This window comes from Gobio gobio (assembly GCF_949357685.1).
Source record: "Gobio gobio genome assembly, chromosome: 2".
NCBI classification, from domain to species: Eukaryota; Metazoa; Chordata; class Actinopteri; order Cypriniformes; family Gobionidae; genus Gobio; species Gobio gobio.
In genome coordinates, this window is record NC_137098.1 from 56,639,972 (window position 1) to 56,660,905 (window position 20,934).

The following is a 20,934-nucleotide window of genomic DNA, read 5'->3' on the forward strand; positions in this document are numbered from 1 at the left end:
AGCTGCAAATAAGTATTTGAACACCTGTCTATCAGCTAGAATTCTGACCCTCAAAGACCTGTTAGTCTGCCTTTAAAATGTCCACCTCCACTCCATTTATTATCCTAAACTAGATGCACCTGTTTGAGGTCGTTAGCTGCATAAAGAAACCTGTCCACCCCATACAATCAGTAAGAATCCAACTACTAACATGGCCAAGACCAAAGAGCTGTCCAAAGACACTAGAGACAAAATTGTACACCTCCACAAGGTTGGAAAGGGCTACGGGGAAATTGCCAAGCAGCTTGGTGAAAAAAGGTCCACTGTTGGAGCAATCATTACAAAATGGAAGAAGCTAAACATGACTGTCAATCTCCCTCGGACTGGGGCTCCATGCAAGATCTCACCTCGTGGGGTCTCAATGATCCTAAGAAAGGTGAGAAATCAGCCCAGAACTACACAGGAGGAGCTGGTCAATGACCTGAAAAGAGCTGGGACCACCGTTTCCAAGGTTACTGTTGGTAATACACTAAGACGTCATGGTTTGAAATCATGCATGGCACGGAAGGTTCCCCTGCTTAAACCAGCACATGTCCAGGCCCGTCTTAAGTTTGCCAATGACCATTTGGATGATCCAGAGGAGTCATGGGAGAAAGTCATGTGGTCAGATGAGACCAAAATAGAACTTTTTGGTCATAATTCCACTAAACTTGTTTGGAGGAAGAAGAATGATGAGTACCATCCCAAGAACACCATCCCTACTGTGAAGCATGGGGGGGGGGGGGGGGGGTAGCATCATGCTTTGGGGGTGTTTTTCTGCACATGGGACTGGGCGACTGCACTGTATTAAGGAGAGGATGACCGGGGCGATGTATTGCGAGATTTTGGGGAACAACCTCCTTCCCTCAGTGAGAGCATTGAAGATGGGTCGAGGCTGGGTCTTCCAACATAACAATGACCCGAAGTACACAGCCAGGATAACCAAGGAGTGGCTCTGTAAGAAGCATATCAAGGTTCTGGCGTGGCCTAGCCAGTCTCCAGACCTAAACCCAATAGAGAATCTTTGGAGGGAGCTCAAATTCCGTGTTTCTCAGCGACAGGCCAGAAACCTGACTGATCTAGAGAAGATCTGTGTGAAGGAGTGGGCCAAAATCCCTCCCGCAGTGTGTGCAAACCTGGTGAAAAACTACAGGAAACGTTTGACCTCTGTAATTGCAAACAAAGGCTACTGTACCAAATATTAACATTGATTTTCTCAGGTGTTCAAATACTTATTTGCAGCTGTATCATACAAATAAATAGTTAAAAAATCATACATTGTGATTTCTGGATTTTTTTATTTATAAATTATTTGACAATGGGACGTTTGAAAGAAAATATAATCAATTGACTCAAGACTGTTTTTCCAGAAATTACAATTCAGAATCGGAGTATGCATTATGTTTTGGTCATACCGTCGTGAATGACGCAGCAGTGACGCTGCGGGTCTCTAATAAGGATCCGCTCAGTCACTCAGGAAAGCGCAGGTCAAACAGCAATACACACTCACACACACACTGACACTTTATTATATTCACCCCATACAACACTGAGACATGGACTCGGACGAGGGTTACAATTATGAGTTTGATGATGAAGAGGAGGAGGAAGAGGAAGAGGAGGAGTGCAGCGAGGACAGCGGCGAGGAGGAGGCCGAGGATGATACGCTGGACCTGGGCGAGGTGGAGCTGCTGGACCCCGCCGTGGCCGGAGGAGAGCCCGACGATTGCGTTGACACCGGCGGCGGCGGCCTGGGGCCCGGCCAGGAGGACGAGGACTACCGCTTCGAGGTGCTGACCACCGAGCAGATCCTCCAGCACATGGTGGAGTGCATCAGGGAGGTCAACGAGGTCATACAGGTATATAACAAACAGTTTTATTGTGATTTTTCTATGAGTTTATAAGTTTGTTTATATGGAGGACTGATGCTGTTAGCATTAGCATTAGCGATTAACTGATACGAGAGGCCGAATGATGCGAAATTAAGCGTTTGTTTTTTTATCTCCGTGCTGTTGAATTCATTCTTATATGTTTGCGTTTTGGTGTTTTTGTGTTAGTTCTGGGGAATTCAAGTGATTTTTCATGAGCTAGATTTAGCTAGTTCTGCTAGCTTGACCCAGTTTACAGACTAAACTTTATTTGACAGCTTTTATGCATAACGTTACGTAAACGCATCGTATTTCGTAAGCCGTATTAAAATTGTTATGGCTCAAATATCACTGTGTTTATATGTGAGTTGTTGTTGTTGTTGTTGTTGTTGTTGTTGTTGTTTTGAAGCATCTAAAGTTTAGCCCTGTCACTTCAGCTGTTTTTGAAACATGTTTGGTTCTCCAAACAAACACAAATACACGTTAAAAGGATTTTTTTGGGTTAACAAAATCTGTTGAACATTCATCAAGCATACTAGCATGCAATTTTAGCGGAGATCAGAAAACTTTATTGAAAATGTACAATGAATGGATGAATGACAACCACTGGTGACTGTTGTGTATTTTTGTAAGTGTTTAGAGAAATATATGAAAAACTCGTGAGATTTAATGGCTTTCCTACACAAATAGAAAGCTGCATGTGTTATTCAAATTAATGTAATATTGGATATTGATGTTGAGATACTTATTCATTTGTATAGCTTATGAACAAACCATAAGTATTAGTGTTGTATTGGGAGTATTTATGATCAACCTGACAAAACATCGCAGAATCTTCTTGATTTCTTGTATCACCCCTAAGTTGAGCTGTTAAAGGCTTCATGGTGCAATAGTGAAAATAAAATGTGGCATTGTTTTAGATGGGCACCCATTCGGTCCCAGGTTGGCATTTGAATGATAAATTGGCCTAAGCTTGGCCTTTAGATTTGTTTAGCAGTCATGTCTGGGTAAAACCGAATCTTGTGTAGCCAGATGATTGACTTAAAAACAAAGTTTAGTTCTCTTTGCAGCTTATTCTTTCCCTGTGTAGGGAAAACCGGACAAATATTAGGGATTCGCAAGATTATTGACACTGCCACGTCATTGGAATCGGCTCAAAATTAAATTATTAGCATCAACCCGATATGAAAAATGATGCTGATGTGCGTTGCCGATAAGATGAACCTCAGAATTCTGAAACCGAAATGAAAAAGCACAGTTTCTTTTTTCTTCTCAAAACTAACTGAAATGAAAACATAATTTGTTTATAATCCCTGCACATGTGAGACTTTATGGAAGCTTGTTTCTGCTACTGAATAAAAAATAAAAAAGGTCATTCTTGCTATTTTCTTGTTATTTTTTTATTCCGTGGTGGAAACAATCTTCCATAAAACATGGTGTTGTTTCCAAACAAAAGTAAAAAATGCATGTATATGTGCATCCCTTGAAAATATGTATCAATAATAATAAGTACAGATAAATCTGTGTTTCTTGTAACTAAGTTCCTCTTACAAAACTCTGAATATCTTTCTAAACTTTGATAGATCAAGTTATTAGTTCTTCCTCAAAAGCCCAGACTGCCAAGTTGGTGGTATCTTGAAATCACAACAGGAAAAACCTCTGCAGAAGCCCAGAAAGTTGCAAAAAGGCAGCCAGATTAAAGATAACCGTATCAAACTTGGTTTAACTAGGTCTGTCACCTGTGAATCACACTGAATTGTCTTTTTCAGAACCCGGCTACGATAACCAGAATACTCCTTAGTCACTTCAACTGGGACAAAGAGAAGCTTATGGAGAGGCATGTAATTTTACTTAATTTATTTTACTATATTTATTTATTTTAACCTTGTCATAAATGTGCATAGCTTGGTTAAATGACATTATGATTAGGGATGCACCGAAATGAAAATTCTGGGCTGAGACTGAAAATTCAGGATGCACTTGGCCGAAAATCGAGAATAAAAAATGTATTAATTATCAATGAATTATTCTAGGGATGCACCGAAATGAAAATTCTTGGCCGAAACCGAAAAAGAGGAAACCAAGGCCGAAAACCGAAACACCGAAAGAAAATTATGCCAAATATTAGTACCATTGCATTTATGGCTATGACTGTGTACTAACTTTACTAAAGTCAAGGCATTGCAATTTCATACATTAATATTAAAGTTTCAAAGAATAAATCAATTACAAGTTATGCCAATATTTATTTAGCACATTGCAACAATGCACAGTATAAAATAAAATTAAATTTGTTATCAACAACAAATAACACAAACATGTACACTTCACATAAGGCAGTTTTTGCAATAACTTCTAAATCTAATTATAAAATAGTTTTTTATCCAATTCGTTGTTGAAATATAATCATTTATACACAGTGTCTGTCATTTTATTTAAACATACATGAAATAATCAAGATATCATTAACAGGTTAAGTAGAATATAATGAATATAACGGCTAATATAGGTCATATATTTAGTGAAAGAGTTGATTTCTCTAGTGAACTAACAGCTGTGGACACTGAGGTGCCTGAGGTAAATGTGATGCTACATGGCTGTTTAGTTTACAGCAGTTATAGTGAGGTCTTTCCGCCGTTGAAACACTGATTGAGCGATTACACCACATATATACACATGACAGTAAGTTGTAATGTATCCTCAACACACCTTAGATGTTCATTCATGTTTATTCTTTAGGAAGAGATGATCGATTGCGCTCACAGATGATTGTGTTCACGCGCGCGCGCTGCCGCCAGATTGAAGTGTGTTCCGCGCTTAAAACATGCCCACTGTTAAAGATTGCGTTCGGTTTCACAGTGAAGTCTGGTCCTCTTCTCATCGAGAACATGAACAGCTCTGAGCTCTCGCTGTCAGTGCTTGTGCATGAAGCAGACGTGGGTGTTTCTCAGATATACTGAAACACGTCCACACCGCAGACATGTTGCTTCAGACAAGCACGTGCAGGTCGCGGTTTCTGTTTGCGTCATCACAACATTTCGGCCATGTTGTTTCGGTGATTAAAGTCTTTCGGCCGAAAACCGAAAATGCACTTTTGGGGCATTTTCGGCCGAAAATTTTCGGTGGCCGAATATTCGGTGCATCCCTAAATTATTAAAAATGGCTAAAACTGACATTTAAATTGCACATAAGGCAGTTTTTAATATCAACTTTTTATTTTTTGCGATTCTTGGATGACAGGCGTGCTACAAATGTTTAGTGAAGTCATTCTTAGCATCAACAGAAAACATAACCGACTAAACGATTTTAGATTTAAAAAAATTTATATTAGCTGTGTCTCATTTCATTTAATCTCGAAGGCTGCGTCCTCCGGAGGACACATTCTGTGAAGGATGCGGTATACGGAGTGTCCTTCGTAGGACACACAGGCAGGAAGTATCACGTTGCTATGCCAACACGTTCACAGCGTCGTTGCGCTCTCACACCAGTTATATGAATGAAAATGATTTATAACTTGAAAATGACTATGAAATGTTTCTTGCCTTGACAGCAAAGTACTGTTCTAAACGTTTAAAAACCACTAAACGCTTGTAAACCTGTTTACCACAACTATCTATTTGAGGTAATACAGCTTAAAAACAAAAACAAGCTTGAAACTACTTAAATTTAAACACCACATCTTCGCTTGCATGTATATCTGCCGGCGTCGCAAAGAATTGTGGGTTATCTGCGGCAGCGAAGGATACACCTCATGCACACTCCGAATTCCTGTGAAAGAAGGGCGCATTTGAAGTTCGCATTCAGTGTCCTACTTACTTTTCTGAAATGAGACAGCCCTGATGACGCATGCAGCCTTCGAATGCGACCTCTGGAGGACCCAGTCTTTCGAAATGAGACACCGCTATTGTCTGTCAATCCAAATCTAGTGTCCACATTTGTGCACGAAACGGATGTTCAACACAGTCAAGACCGTCAGAGAAGCACTAATTAAACGTCTGTTTCAGTCACTGATTTTGGCCCTCAAAAAACATTTTGGCCAAAAAATTTTGGTAGTGCATCCCTAGTTATAGTAACTCTTAATTGATCTATTTGCTGTTTGAAAGAGTTCTCATTTTCTTCCTCTCAACATTTAAATGGTGCAGGTACTTTGATGGAAATCTGGACAAGTTGTTTACAGAGTGCCACGTCGTAAACCCCAGTAAAAAGGCCAAAACACGACCAATGAGCACACGGTCCTCCAGTCAGGATTTGCCTTGCCAGATCTGCTATCTCAACTATCCAAACGCGGTCAGTGTCAGTTAGAGCCTCTGATACCAAAACTGTGAAGTCCATTGAAGTGACTCGGGTTGCACAACTTGATGACTTATTCGGTAGGAATGTGTGTTTCCTTTCCTAGTATTTCACAGGTCTAGAGTGTGGACACAAGTTCTGCGTGCAGTGCTGGGGTGACTATTTAACTACCAAAATCATTGAGGAAGGGATGGGACAGGTGGGTTTCTGTTCAGCTCATTGTAACCTGATGTTGTAATCAGATCCCACAATTTTGTAAAAAATTGTGTGTGGAATTTTGTTTTTCCAGACCATCTCGTGTCCTGCTCACAACTGTGACATTTTGGTTGACGATAACACTGTAATGTGAGTGCTTTTGTGAATTTAGCCTATTTATTTATTGGTAAAATATTTGTTACAATATTTTTTTGTTTGTTTTTTTTTGGTAGGCGACTGATCACAGATTCTAAAGTGAAATTGAAGTATCAGCATTTAATCACAAATAGTTTTGTAGAGGTAAGTTGTGTGTCTGAAATGCGAATGGCAACTCCCTGGGTAATCTGGGATGGAGATGCCAAATACTAATACCAATATCAAATCAGTATTTACATTTTAATTTGAGAAACAATCAACCTTTGTGTGTCCAATGCTTATCAAACTAGTATAAATAAACTATAATAGCAATAAACTATTTCGCCGCTGTCGGGGTCGAAACCTTGCATTTCCAAGACTGCTGCTTTTCTAGAAAATGGAAAACTTTTTTTAAATTTTTTTTTTATAATTAAACTCTGGGATGATATTCTGGCGTTATATACGTTTAGACACTTGCATGTGTCATATTGTTAACATTGCAAGGACTTTGACCAGCAAATTTCTGAGTTTCGTACATGCATGTTTTGTCTATCATTAGCAGGCAGTAAATGCATCACGTTATGTTTTCATCAATTTGCAGATTATAAAGTTTACTGTAGCTATGTGAGTGCTCAATATTTTCTGTCATTTGGCCAAAATCTCATGTTAATAAAGATAAAGTGCTTCACACAGGCTATTTAGGACACTTTTGGCTGTGACTCGACAACAAATTCTTGAGTTGCACTACTTGAAAAAAACATACATTGCATTAACCGTGCTTGCATTTGAATGCATTGTTTCTAGGGCTTTCTAGGGCTTGCATTTTATGGGCTGAAATTCAACATGGTTGTATATTTCAATTTAAAACATCTCCCACACATTTTCATTATTAAAAAATTCAATAAGCCATATTCACATTTTAGATTTCACTTCCAAAATATTAATTCTGTTGAAAAATACAGCCTATATTAGACAGGCAATTTTCGGTCAATTTTATTTCAATTTACAAATTCACTTCCACAAATTCAGTGGTTCAAATTCGACAGAAAATTCTACAGTTCACATCCGGGAACTGCAGGAATAGCAGTAGATTACCGATTCATAATCTCTATCTGCTGTTAGTCGACCTCACCAGCAGATGGCGCAAGCGGCTGTTGACGAAGACCAGTGCAACGGGTAGAGATTTTGAAGAACGGTTTTACAGAAATGGAGCAAGTGATACGTGGGGCCTATTTGAGATGATTATCAGAGCCAGTATAGCCTATTTCTATATAATGTATATATGTATGGAAAATAGGGGTGAAACGGTACACAAAACTGATGGTTCGGTACGTACCTTGGTTTTGAAGTCATGGTACGGGTTCGGTACAAAATGTACAAAATTGCTTTTTATTTATTTTTATTAAACAGTGGCTTACTGAAAAAAATTTGTCTGTCCTTAAATTAATTCAATTATAACTAAAAGTTTCTTAAAGATAATGCTGTAAACTATATAGCGAGCCCTTACTTACACATTTCTATACTATTAAAGGTTAACAACAGAGCCCAAACTATTAGCCTAAATTCAGTTGCTATTTATTTTTAGATATAATAATCAACACTCAAATAACACATTGTATGTAAACTTCACATAAGGCAGTTTTTGCATTAACTTCTAAATCTAATTATAAAAAAAAAATTCTCCATTTCGTTGTTGAAATATAATCATTAATACACCGTCACTGTCATTTTTATGACAGATTTATTTAAACATACATTAAATAAACAAAACATTACTAAAATGTCTAACTAACATTGGCTTGGCTTACTCATTTGGGGACACTAAATATCCAAATAAATCTAATTAGTAAACTAAATTAACCATATAAAATTATTTTGTTGCATTATTTTCCTGTTTAACACTGTGAAGCTGCTTTGAAACAATCTGCATTGTAAAAAGCGCTATATAAATAAAGTTGACTTGACTTGACTAACAGGTTCAGTAGAATATAATTAATTGGCTAATATAGAGTGTATATATATATATATATATATATATATTATATAATATAGAGCGAATAACTGTGAATGACTTCTGAGGTAAATGTGATGCTACGTGATATTGTTTACAAGCTGTTTTAATATTGACGTCTTTCCGCGGTTGAAACACCAATTGAGTGATTACACGACATATGATACGTTTCAGTAAGTGTTAATGTATCCTCAACATACCTTAAGTTATTAGTTCATGTTAATTCTTTAGGAAGAGATGATCGCGTTCACACGCGCCGCGGCCGCTTGAGCCTATACAGTGATCAGTCACGTCACATTAAAGAGCGTCAAAATGGCATTTATTGTTTGAATTTCGTGAGAAAATGGACAGAATACTTAATATGTTTGTGTGGGAAGTCGAATTATAATATGTTCCGCGCTTAAAACAAGCGACTGGAACCATGCACACATGCACCGAACCGAAAGCCCTGTACCGAAACGGTTCGGTACAAATACCTGTACTGTTACACCCCTAATGAAAAAGCTGGTAAAGACACAAAAGCTGTGTTTACATTTAAGTCTTCACGATTACTTTTGTACATGCAAGCCGCTTTCTCTACCATGAATGAGATTACAATGTTATTCCCTGATGCTGACGTACAGATCAAACGTTATATCTGAGGTAGACCTATTTCTGCACGGTTATTGCAATGCATATTTTTTCCAAGTAGTGCAATTCAACAAGCTTTTTTTTGTTTCAAAAACATTATTTTACTTCCATATTTTTCACTCCTAAAATACATAACTCAAGAAGCACTAAATATTTAAATGCTAAAGTAAATACTGTACTTATTCAAACAAACAGGTCTTTATTTACTGTTGCATTGCAAACAAAATGGTCCAAAATGCGCGCGGCACTTCATTTAAAAAAGGTGGGGGGGCTAGAGGTTTGACTGACAGTTTGAGGATCCAATGGAGTTACGAGGTTCAGTCACAAGCTCTTTTGAATACGTTTCATTGGTTAAATAATTGCAAAAACCCACAGACGCAAAGGGTGACCAATTGTAATGATTAATGAAAAAAATTAAAATGTCGAAATGCAGAGATACAAGGTTTCCGCCTGACAGCGATGAAATATTAACCGATCTGATGGTAAACCCCTAACTGAATCTATAAAAATGTGGTTTATTTGTAGGTAAGCTTTCTAATGGCATGAATGTGACATCTCTATGCATGCAGTACTGTCTACCTGCAGTGAACTGTTCTGTATTCTCTCTCACTGGTCGACTCACTGTCTGCTCTTCTACAGTGTAACAGACTGTTGAAATGGTGTCCGGCTCCTGACTGCCACCATGTGGTCAAAGTTCAGTATCCTGATGCCAAACCAGTTCGCTGCAAATGTGGGAGACAGTTCTGGTAAGAGTCTGATGCAGAATGCAATGCAGTGCTTCAGTGGATTTGCAGCACCCTGTGGCTTTATGTGTCAATGCTGCAATAATATAACCGAATAAGTGATCAAATTTCATTGTGTTAGTATACACATTTTTTTCTGCTGCACACCCTTTTCTGTCATTATTGATTCAACGTCAGCTGTATGCTGTCGTTATTTTTAATATGTAATAAAAAATAACACCATATGGCTTTGAAACAACATGAGGGTGAGTTAATAATGACAGGATTTTCATTTTTGGGTGAACTACTCCCTTTAATTTATTTTCTTTTTTCAATAACTAGTTTCAATTGTGGAGAGAACTGGCATGACCCTGTTAAATGCAAGGTATGTTAGCACTCATATTAGGATTATTTTCATTATTGATATTATATCAGATTTGTCTTGAGAGGTTTTTATTTTCTTAAATAATGTTGCTACTCTTCTCTTCAAGTGGTTGAGGAAGTGGATAAAGAAGTGTGATGATGACAGTGAAACCTCCAACTGGATTGCAGCAAATACCAAGGTACAAGGACCGCTGATGTGTGTACTCTTACCATATTGAGTTCACATACTATTTTGAGTCTGTACTTTGTCCAAAAAGAAAATGATCTTTCTGTTAAACAGGTTTTGACTATTTGTTTAACAAATTCATTTACATTTATTTGACTGGCAATAACAAAAAAAAAACATATACACAGGGCAAAAGAGTAAAAAAAGCTTTACTTAGAAAACTGTGCTGCTGGCAATTCATATTATTTATTTAAATAATGTAAAGAAAGAGCAAGGCAAGATTATTTTTGGTTGTAATCTGCAGCATGCCACAAATGCTCAATAAAGATGTCAATAAACCCAATTTGTATTTAACCCAGAATATTCCTTTAATTTAATTTGGGTATTCACGTTTTTCTTAGGAATGTCCCAAATGTCATGTGACCATTGAAAAAGATGGCGGCTGTAATCACATGGTGTGTCGAAACCAGAATTGTAAAGCAGAGTTCTGCTGGGTTTGTCTCGGCCCTTGGGAGCCCCATGGCTCCGCTTGGTGAGTCTACTTCACCTCTTATAAATGCTTATGTTTTAATAAAAGTGTGATGCATTGAAAAACATGTACACTGATTATAGGTACAACTGCAATCGCTACAATGAAGATGATGCAAAGGCAGCCAGAGATGCTCAGGAGGTACTTTTATTATTTTATTCATCTCCAATATACAGCAGTCAGATGTCATTCTTTATCAATCCCAGTAGATTAAAATTAGCTGTTGCAGGAAAGCATGATTAGGGACTTTAAGCAACAGCTGCTGATGGAGGCGAATGCGCGACTTTAACTTCTACTTTGTGACATTCTAAAGCAACCGTCTACTATGGGAGAGTAGCTGATTTGCCGTAGTCGTTAATACGTGACAGATTAGAGAAGTAAATGTTATGTGGCATTTTAATTGTATCTGAATTAGAGCTGCACGATTAATTGTTAAAAGATCGCGATTTCGATTCAAACACCCACAGGGTTCCCACGCAAAGACATGAATTCAAGGCCTGGAAAGTACTTGAAAACAAACATAGGTCCTTGAAAGTGATTGAATTAAGCATGAACTGTATTTTGTTAGAGTAGCATGGTGCTATTACAAAAATTGGCCTTCATGCGCTGCCAAAGCCAGAACAAAACAGCATTACGGGCTGTTCCATAAGCGCCATCTACTGTCAAAAGCCCTATTCGGGTGGTAATTGTTTCTCGTGGGGTCGTAAGGTATTTTCATCATTGACAAGGGCTAGTCAGTGATTTTATTGCCGCCCGAATCCAGAATGTCAGTGTTTTTCTCCCACCACCCGCATAAAAATTCCTGGCCGAATTATCTACTGTTTATAGACAAACACCAAGGATGTGTTGTGATTTAATTGCCGTCCGAATCCACATGTCCAAGTTTTGTTATCTTGAACACTCACTTTATATCCTTTTTGACCACTGGAGGGCACCGTATGATTGCGCTTTGCTATAATTTGGATGCATTTTAAAGGTCTAGACTTTCCTTTCTGAAATGCTGGCAAGTATTTACAAAAGCAATATTTCATCACCGCTCAAAAAATAAAAAGAAGAAAAGCACATAAACATTTGAATTGAGGCGTTATTACGGCAGCAATTATATCTGTTAAATATAATATATGTGCAGGTCTTAAAAGCCTTCAAATTGATTTTTAAAAAGGTAAATGTACAGGTGATTTAATAAATAATTTAGCATATTTTTAATGTCTAACAATTAAAGGTCCTGTTCTTCGTGATCCCATTTTTCAAACTTTAGTTAGTGTGTAATGTTGCTGTTAGAGCATAAATAATACCTGTAAAATTATAAAGCTCAAAGTTCAATGCCAAGCGAGATATTTTATTTAACAGAAGTTCCCTTTCAAAGCCTACAGCGAACGGCTGGTTTGGACTACATCCCTGTACATCCTGCTTTAAGGACGTCAGTAGAGCAGTTTGTTGACTAACCTCCGCCCACCAGAATATGCGAAAAAGGGGGCGTGGTCTTGTTGCTCCCTCGTGGAGAAGAGGAAGTGTTGCGTTCGGTTCGGTTCGGTTGCGTTTGTCGCCATGTCGTTCAGACGCTGTTATTTTCATCCCGGAGTCAAATCACCTTTGTTTGGCCTTCAGGGACGCTGTAGTTTGAGCGCGTTCATCTCCCCGTTATGGTAAGAGGCGTGACCTTTACGGGCAACGTGAGCTAAGCTGCTGCGAATCACAACACGGGAACCGCTGGCAAAATCAGAACTCGTTACGTATTTCTGAAGGAGGGACTTCATAGAACAGGGAAATCTTCGAGCCGTTTTGAGGACAGTGAAAACAGCAGTATACAGATAAGTAAATTGTGTGAAAAATACTGTGTTTTTTTACACATGAAACATGAACACATGTTATATTGCACACTGTAAACACAATCAAAGCTTCAAAAAAACACGAAAAACGGGACCTTTTAACTTGTCCATTTTTTTTTTTCATTTAAAGCTACACTATGTAACTTTTCCGTCCACTAGAGGTCGCCTGTTCAAAACAAAGGCGTAGTTTGATGACGCCACGTTTGAGCGCAGAATCTTGGGACATGAGGTCTTCACCTCACAGCCGGTGGAAAAGAGTCAGGATAGGACTCGGGCAGAAATCATGTTCATGGATGCGATTATTAACATTACTGTAGTATGAAGCAGAGCAGGACCGAGTGTTGTGGAGCTGAGCAAGGCCGCAGGAGCGATTGAAGAGCGGGACTGTTATTATGGCATAGTCGCCGGCGGGACTTTTATTATGACACGGTTGCCGGCGCCACTTCCTCTTTTCCAGTCATGAGAATGAGGTAACGCAGCTCTGTTTATCGTATTAGATATATCTGAGTGTGTTGAAAAGGAAGTTATGACGTTCGCTCTGCGGCTGCTATGACACTTGTTCACACTGCAGTGAGAGTACAGCGTTTCTGCTAAATAAAACCGGAAACCGAGGGTGACGCAGATATGACGCAATCGACAGGCGACTCCCTCAAACGCATAGCTCACACGTCCCGGTTCCTTGGTTTACAAATAGTTGGAAACATTTGGGATATTCTAAGTACTCAACTGAACAAAATATATAACACTGACCTAGTGGTTTCTGGATATTTTACTGCAAAAATCCTACATAGTTCACCTTTAATTGGAAAAGTCATGTATACAATATTATCTCTATATTTTGATGTTTTAATTAAGTAATGATTTAAAAAAAGAAATCTAGTGTGAAATAAATGTTAAAATCAGGCATAAGAGAGCTGCAAACTGCATCTCTTGTTAAAACTCGCTCGCTCTTGTACACCAGCCTCTTTCCTCATTGGAAATTTTAGTTTAGTTGTCAGTATATGCCTTGGCGTTACTGCAGTAATGATAGACACGGGTACAGTAGGTATTTGATATATTGGCAGTAACAAACACACCTTTATCGTATTTATTGTGCTTGATTTAAAATAAAAGGTGCTTTAAAAAGTCCTTGAATCTGATGTTCATGATAGAGTGGGAACTCTGCACCCACGCAATCTTGTTTCTAAATGACAACGATTCCACTTTGTCTATTACCATGGCTGTTTCATGTCATGTGTATTTTTCTGCTGCCCATGTTAATAAATGAAAGAGTCGGCCGTCACGCTTCCGATGTGAATGCTCTCATTCATTGATATGGGCAGGTGCTGCTCACTCTCCGCTGACACTTGTGACGTAAAACAGGCTTTAAACCAAAGACTTTAGGGACTTTGTTTACTCTTTTAAAGTACGATCATCGCACCGCAACATTCAAATCTGTGTTCGTGCTGCTGCTGATCCGGAGAGAACAGCTGCCATGTAAATGTACAGATAAGCAGCTTCACAGTCTTTCAACCACACGTTTCCTTATTTATGTGTTACAAACATTTAGATAGCAGGGGACAAATGTGTACTGGGATAAAATGTATAGTTTGAGTATGAAAATTGAGATCAAAGTAGAGCAAATCACCTTTTTTTAAAGTGTTTTGACACTTGTATGTATTGTATCGCTTATTACGACAAGAGACTGTTTAAAAAAAGTGTTTGTCATTGACTCATTCATTCAAGAGATTCATTCACAAACGTTGATTCAACCAATTAAGAAACAAGTCGTTATGAATGAGACGTTAATTATTTCGTTCAAATTAATGTATTTTTTAAATAGACTGAACTGAAGCAATTAACATTTTGTCAGAACCTCTAGTAAATTGTTATTTAGTTTTTTTTTTCTTCAGAATCGTGGGAGAATCACGATCACAATTTTAAACAAAACAAAAAAATCGCGATTCTCAATTTATCTAGAATCATGCCTCTCTAATCCGTCTATAATTTAATGCCAAAAGCAACCATTTTCTTTTCTTTTTTTTAATGACTTTTTTATTTTTGTTAAATTATTAAATGATCCATTACGCCACACTCTCTATTGTTGCTTAGTGATTTTTGCGTGACTGTTGCAGTTCCATCTGTCCCTACTTATTTTGTGGTGGTGAGGTCTATATGCTTGTTCGATCTCTGTTCAGAGTGATCCATATAACTCCTATAATCCATATAACCTATAACTCGTTTTCTTTTGGAATGAGTGTATTTGTATCCATTTTGCAGCGTTCCCGTGCAGCCCTGCAGCGCTACCTCTTCTACTGCAACCGCTACATGAACCACATGCAGAGTCTGCGCTTCGAGCACAAGTTGTACGCGCAGGTGAAGCAGAAGATGGAGGAGATGCAGCAACACAACATGTCGTGGATCGAGGTGCAGTTCCTGAAGAAGGCTGTGGATGTGCTGTGCCAGTGTCGGTCCACGCTTATGTTCACCTACGTCTTCGCCTTCTACCTCAAAAAGAACAACCAGTCCATTATCTTTGAGGTGAGAAGGAAATGGTGTTTCATTTGAATTTCACAAACCATGTGGTAGACTTTTTAATAGATGCAAAAATATGATTTTTCAGACAGGCTTCCCGAACACTCAACCTTTCTGCCATTGATGGGATTAACATTCAGACTATATTTTAATAGCATCGCATTGCTTACACTTCATAGAAATCAACATACCAATGTCTAACTACTTGGGTTTTTTTTTTTTTTGTTTAAAAGAACAATCAGGCGGATTTGGAGAACGCTACAGAGGTGCTTTCGGGTTATCTAGAGCGAGATATCTCCCAGGATTCGTTGCAAGATATCAAACAGAAAGTTCAGGATAAGTATAGGTGAGACATTTTTCCAAATGCACAATATTGTGTCTCGTGTTTGTTTTGTTTTGTAAATGCATGACATTATTGTATTGTTGACTGCTGCTTGTATTTTAGTATTATTTATATTATATTATTTAATATTTTAACTAGCTTTTATTTCTATATTTTCAGATTTAGTTTTAGTTTTAGTAATTTTGTTATGTGCTTTTGTCTCTTTTTATATATATATATATTCATATATATTCTCCTCCATGAAGCGGTGAAAAAAAGCACCGTTTCTTTAATCTAACACATTGGGCAGGTTTGATGCCATTGATGGCAAAACGCCATTGATTCTTTTTTGTATTGCAGGCAAAAATGTAAAGCTCAAGTTTGAATTTGTGGGATGGAAAATAGATTTGAAATTTGCTGCAGAGGGTAGGGTATCAGTTAATAATGCATGGACACATGATGATTTGGAGACTTGTTGCACAGTGAATGTTATGAAATGTACACACTAGTGATGCACTGAAATGAAAATTCTACAGGTGATTTCTGGAGACAGTGGGTTGAAAATTCTCATTATAAATTGCCATTTATTTGAAATGACTACCAATTCTAATCATGTAGCAGTATTGAAATCTCTGTGTGTGTGTGTGTGTGTGTGTGTGTGTGTGTGTGTGTGTGTGTGTGTGTGTGTGTGTGTGTGTGTGTGTGTGTGTGTGTGTGTGTGTGTGTGTGTGTGTGTGTGTGTGTGTGTGTGTGTGTGTGTGTGTGTGTGTGTGTGTGTGTGTGTGTGTGTGTGTGTGTGTGTGTGTGTGTGTGTGTGTGTGTGTGTGTGTGTGTGTGTGTGTGTATAGATAGATAGATATTAAAATAATTAAAATATTGTTTAAATAAATTGACAGCTATATAAAAAATAGTTCTTATTGTATTTTATACAATCAAAGATCAATCTTTTTTTGCATTGTGATGTGCAGAAAGTGGAAGACAATGACCTCAAAATAACTCTCAAAACAGATTTTATGTAATGCAAACACATCTGTACTTGTTGCCTCCAACATCTGTTACAATGCATTACATGAGATGTTGGTTGATCTCTGACATGTGCACAATCTGTTTGAGAACACAACACTATTTATATTTTTGCCCTATTGTCTCTTGTCACTGAAAATATTTTATTCAATGACTCCGTATTCTCCAATGAAATGTCCTTATAGAAAACAGTCTGCACTAGGGATGTCACAAGTACCGGTACTTCGGTACCAAGTCGCAACTGAAATTATAAAAATGTGACGATACCAGCCCTTCTGTAGTACCGACTCCCGAGTATATTTGGTACCCGCAGCTGCGTTCAGTCGCTTCCTCTTTTATCTAAGCGCAGGGCTCCAGACTGTAGCCAGATATATACTAGTGTCTGTCAATAATAAACTGCAAAATACTATTTAAATATTACTCCTGCATGTTCTATCTCTATGTGTGAATGACGGGCGCCCGCACACACACACACACACACACACACGTGCGTGTGTGACACTCGCTGTCTTTGTAATCTCTGCCGTGTGTCACTATATGAAGACACGAACGCATAAACCGTCACTTCATGAGGTCATTTGAGAAAACTGTCATATCATGAACACAGACACTCAAAGGTCTTCACGGCAACCCGTCAAAATAAAAGTTTGGTTTAAAAACATTTTTTTTGTTTTTTTTAAATTGGCAGTATATTATGCTACTGTTGTAGCCTACAGTAGATTTAGCTACGTCTCTATGTAATAATAATAATAATAATAATAATACGTCTCTACTAATAATAATAATAATTATGCCTAGATGGTTGATTTATTTTTCACTTGATCTTTTTTTATAAACAATGTTTACTTTTAAACAGCATACAGCCTTTAAATGTTTATTATTTACTTATGATTATCATCATAAATAATAAACGTAATACATTTAATAGTTTTTTTAAAATAGTTAATTAAAAAAATGTAGCTGTGGTACCGAAATTGGTACTGAGTACTGTAAAATTTTGATGGTATTGGTACCGACTACTAGACATCCCTAGTCTGCACTGTAATGATTTCCACTACAAATCCAAATATTATAACGCAATCACAAATAGGGGACATTATTCCGATAACATTCCTATCAAAAATGTGTTAAGAGCTTCTCATATTTAAGGACTTTTCTGCATTTCTCCTCCCGTGTAGATACTGTGAGAGTCGGCGACGAGTGCTGCTACAGCACGTTCATGAGGGCTATGAGAAAGACTTGTGGGAGTACATTGAAGACTGAGCAAAACTGCTGCATCACAAGCATATTGGAGCATATAAAAGCAGCGAAGTGCTGCGGTCTCCAGTCACAGCTTTGGTGTCGGCCATCACCGCAGCCCCTCTCCATGTTGCATCCTTTTTATGTGGCATCTGGATTTTTCTCATTATTTAGAGTTTAAGTTAATTTTACTGAAAAGGTAGAATATTGAAATAAAACTCCTACGTCAGTATTGCAGTCTGTAAGAGTTGATTGTCGACACGGCACGGAAATGTATTCCATTCTCCATGCTTTCCGTGGAGATTCTCCAGTAGTCCGTTTTTATTTTTTAAGTGCTTTTTGTCTGAAGTTGTTTTTATAGTTCGGATTAGCTTGTCTTAAGCATAGCTTTACAGGTCTGAGCCATGCGGAGTGTGTTTGTGTTTTGGGAATGCTTGGCTGGGTGGCTTTGTGTTTTGGGGCGGAAGTGTGTGTATTTCATGCTGTAAATAGCACACTTGCATGGAACATGGAGTGGGATGCATCTTTTTTTTTTTTTGATTGTTTGTTTTTTGAAAGATATTTATTCTTTACAGATATTCAAGAATGTGTTTAAACAACATGAGAAGAGGCCACGTGCCTCGTTTTTTGTTTTTCTTCTGGAGGTTAATAATTTTCCAGAAAGTTGCACACCCAAATCGGAGGCATAGTAACAGCAGGGTAACTGTAGCCTTAATTACATGCATATATACAATGGATAAAAAGATAGAATTGGGTGAATCTCACACAGAAATATCTGGGTCATATTTAACCCTGAAATCAAAAGGGAAAAAAAATCATAATTTTGCATAAAGAAAATATTGCCTAATTTTAGAACCAGTAGGATTTATTTTTTTACATTATAACAATTATGCTCCATTAAATTCATGAAAATTAAACATCAAATTCTCATTACCTAAATGCAAAACAACTCCTTAGTTTAGGTATTACAGTAATAATTATTTTTAAAATATCAAAAATCAGATCTTCTAATATTCTCCTAAAATATTTTATTTTCTTTATAAAAATTGAGGGGTTTATACATTATAATGCAAATTTGAGGTTGAATTGTCATGAAAATGTCAGTGCAACAAATATTATTTAATATTCGCCAAAAAAAATTCTTTATTCAAAATGTAATGTCTCAATTGTTTTTGTGGTGAAATATGACCCAGAAATATTCTTGACCGTTTACATGAGATTCAACAAATTGCTCTCATTGTTAAATGCAGTTCTGGAAGTGAACATTTTAGATGTTTGGTTTGAGCTACGATCGACTGTAACATCCACTCATACCTTTTTATGAACCATCTCGTCTTAGTTGATGTTTGGCTGAACATGCATCTCTTTTAAAACAGCTGTTATATCGAACACACACACTACCAGATGTTCCATGAGAGAAAACTTGAGTGACATTCACTCACTAACAACTAAAGTCTCAAATGCTTTTACCTGTTTTTCTGTTCATTTTCTTTTTTTAAATGTATGCACCTTTTGTAGTGTGAGAGGAGGCTGATGGTATATTGAAAGCACTGTTGTATTTCTTTACATGACTGCCAAGTGGTTATGAGGCTTACAGGTACTGAATATCAAGCACTATGTGGAGTAGATATAACTGAAGCCTTGCATAGTCAAGCCTGGCTGTTAAGAACAAAAAGTTGGCCTTTTCTGTTAAACTTATAGGACAAATATGAGCGCTGTGTTTACACTAATGTCAGAAATGGCAAGAGGCATCAAGTTCAGTACAGAACGTGAGCAGATGTGACACCTGTTGTTTTTATTTTTTACTCTGTAAGAGCTTACCGGCAAGTCACTGTTTGTACTTCCTTTAGCTCATTACATCACACCGTTTGAATGCATGTTATTCATTCTCAGTGCATCAAACATTTTTGCATCTGAATTCGGTTTGTATGGAAGTTTACAGCAGCTTACACTAAATCTAATGTCACATTTTATGGACTCCATGATTGGCACCTGGAGTTTGTGCTCATGTTTTATTAAACCCTCATTGGGGGAGAAAAAAAAAATTAGGAACAGAAATGTTCCCTGTGCTGACAGGTGAGATTTCTTCACCAAAGTGTGAATATATGAATTAAAAATGAACAGTCTCTAATTTAGAGAAGTGTTCATCTACGGTGGCTTTCCTGTGTTATAACCATTCTTATAAAAAAAAATGTCCTATTTAAATAAATCTCATTCAAAAGTATTTGAGTGGAATCATTGCTTTATTTGCTACTAATTTGCTAGAATTGTTCTGTCTGTCATGCATTATATGTTTATTACTACTTTTATATTTTTATTTAGTAACACTTAATTGAGGTTTCTTTAACTACTTAGGTAACATGAACTGAGAATGAACAATACTCCTACAGCATATATTAATCTTAGTTAATTTCAATATTTAATAACGCATTATTAAAATCAAAAGTTGTATATGTAAAGGTGCTGTGTGTAAGTTTTTGACTGTACTAAAGCATAAAAATACCATAATATATTTGCAGATATTTAGGAAACTTGCGGAGTTCACACTCGTTTATCTGAAAAACAAGGCTACAGACAGTTATTTTACTTTGAAATGTGGGTTCTGTGTCTGTTTTTGTTTTGGTCTGTGTGAGAAGCATGTTGCCAATCCACCCAATAGTATTTCAACACCATAGGTTGCCAGTTGGCGGAAAACACAGTGTATTGCTGCCATGGAAGCCAGCAAACAAACTGGGTCAGAGATCATAGATTGATTCTACCCGACCTAAAAAGCCTCTATCAACGAAAGCACATTAAAATGCAGATAAATCAACTCATCAACGTGCAGTGTGGCTTTCATTGTCAATTGCTCTTGTCTCTGTTTGGTGTTCTCAATCTGGCAACCTGTGTCAAGTCTGAGGAAGAGGGGGCGGGGCGAACAATATTTTTAATTTGGACTGCAGTACCCATTTCATTTTCAACCACCAGCTGTCATTCCTATATACAGCACCTTTAACATTAATGCACTAACATGAACAATGAATGGCTATTTTTATTAACTAACATTAACAAAGATTAAT

At 37.4% G+C, this 20,934-nt stretch overlaps 1 protein-coding gene across 1 annotated transcript; it reads left to right on the forward strand.

Moving 5' to 3' along the window:
• The first annotated feature begins 1,451 nt into the window (after positions 1-1,451).
• arih1l (ariadne homolog, ubiquitin-conjugating enzyme E2 binding protein, 1 like) lies at positions 1,452-20,092 on the forward strand. Its single transcript, XM_079802129.1, has 14 exons — positions 1,452-1,877; positions 3,656-3,723; positions 6,029-6,173; positions 6,283-6,375; positions 6,466-6,521; positions 6,605-6,671; positions 9,787-9,893; positions 10,212-10,254; positions 10,361-10,432; positions 10,821-10,951; positions 11,032-11,089; positions 15,037-15,297; positions 15,525-15,637; positions 17,815-20,092. The coding sequence occupies exons 1-14, from the start codon at positions 1,575-1,577 to the stop codon at positions 17,897-17,899; spliced, it is 1,602 nt and encodes a 533-aa protein (XP_079658255.1). The 5' UTR covers positions 1,452-1,574; the 3' UTR covers positions 17,900-20,092.
• Positions 20,093-20,934: the final 842 nt, after the last annotated feature.

Excerpts from the sequence above, each read along its gene's own strand:
- arih1l (XM_079802129.1), top strand. The coding sequence starts at position 1,575 with ATGGACTCGGACGAGGGTTACAATTATGAGTTTGATGATGAAGAGGAG. Across the intron at positions 3,724-6,028 it reads AAAGAGAAGCTTATGGAGAG|GTACTTTGATGGAAATCTGG; the intron begins GCATGTAATTTT and ends TAAATGGTGCAG. Across the intron at positions 6,672-9,786 it reads TCACAAATAGTTTTGTAGAG|TGTAACAGACTGTTGAAATG; the intron begins GTAAGTTGTGTG and ends GCTCTTCTACAG.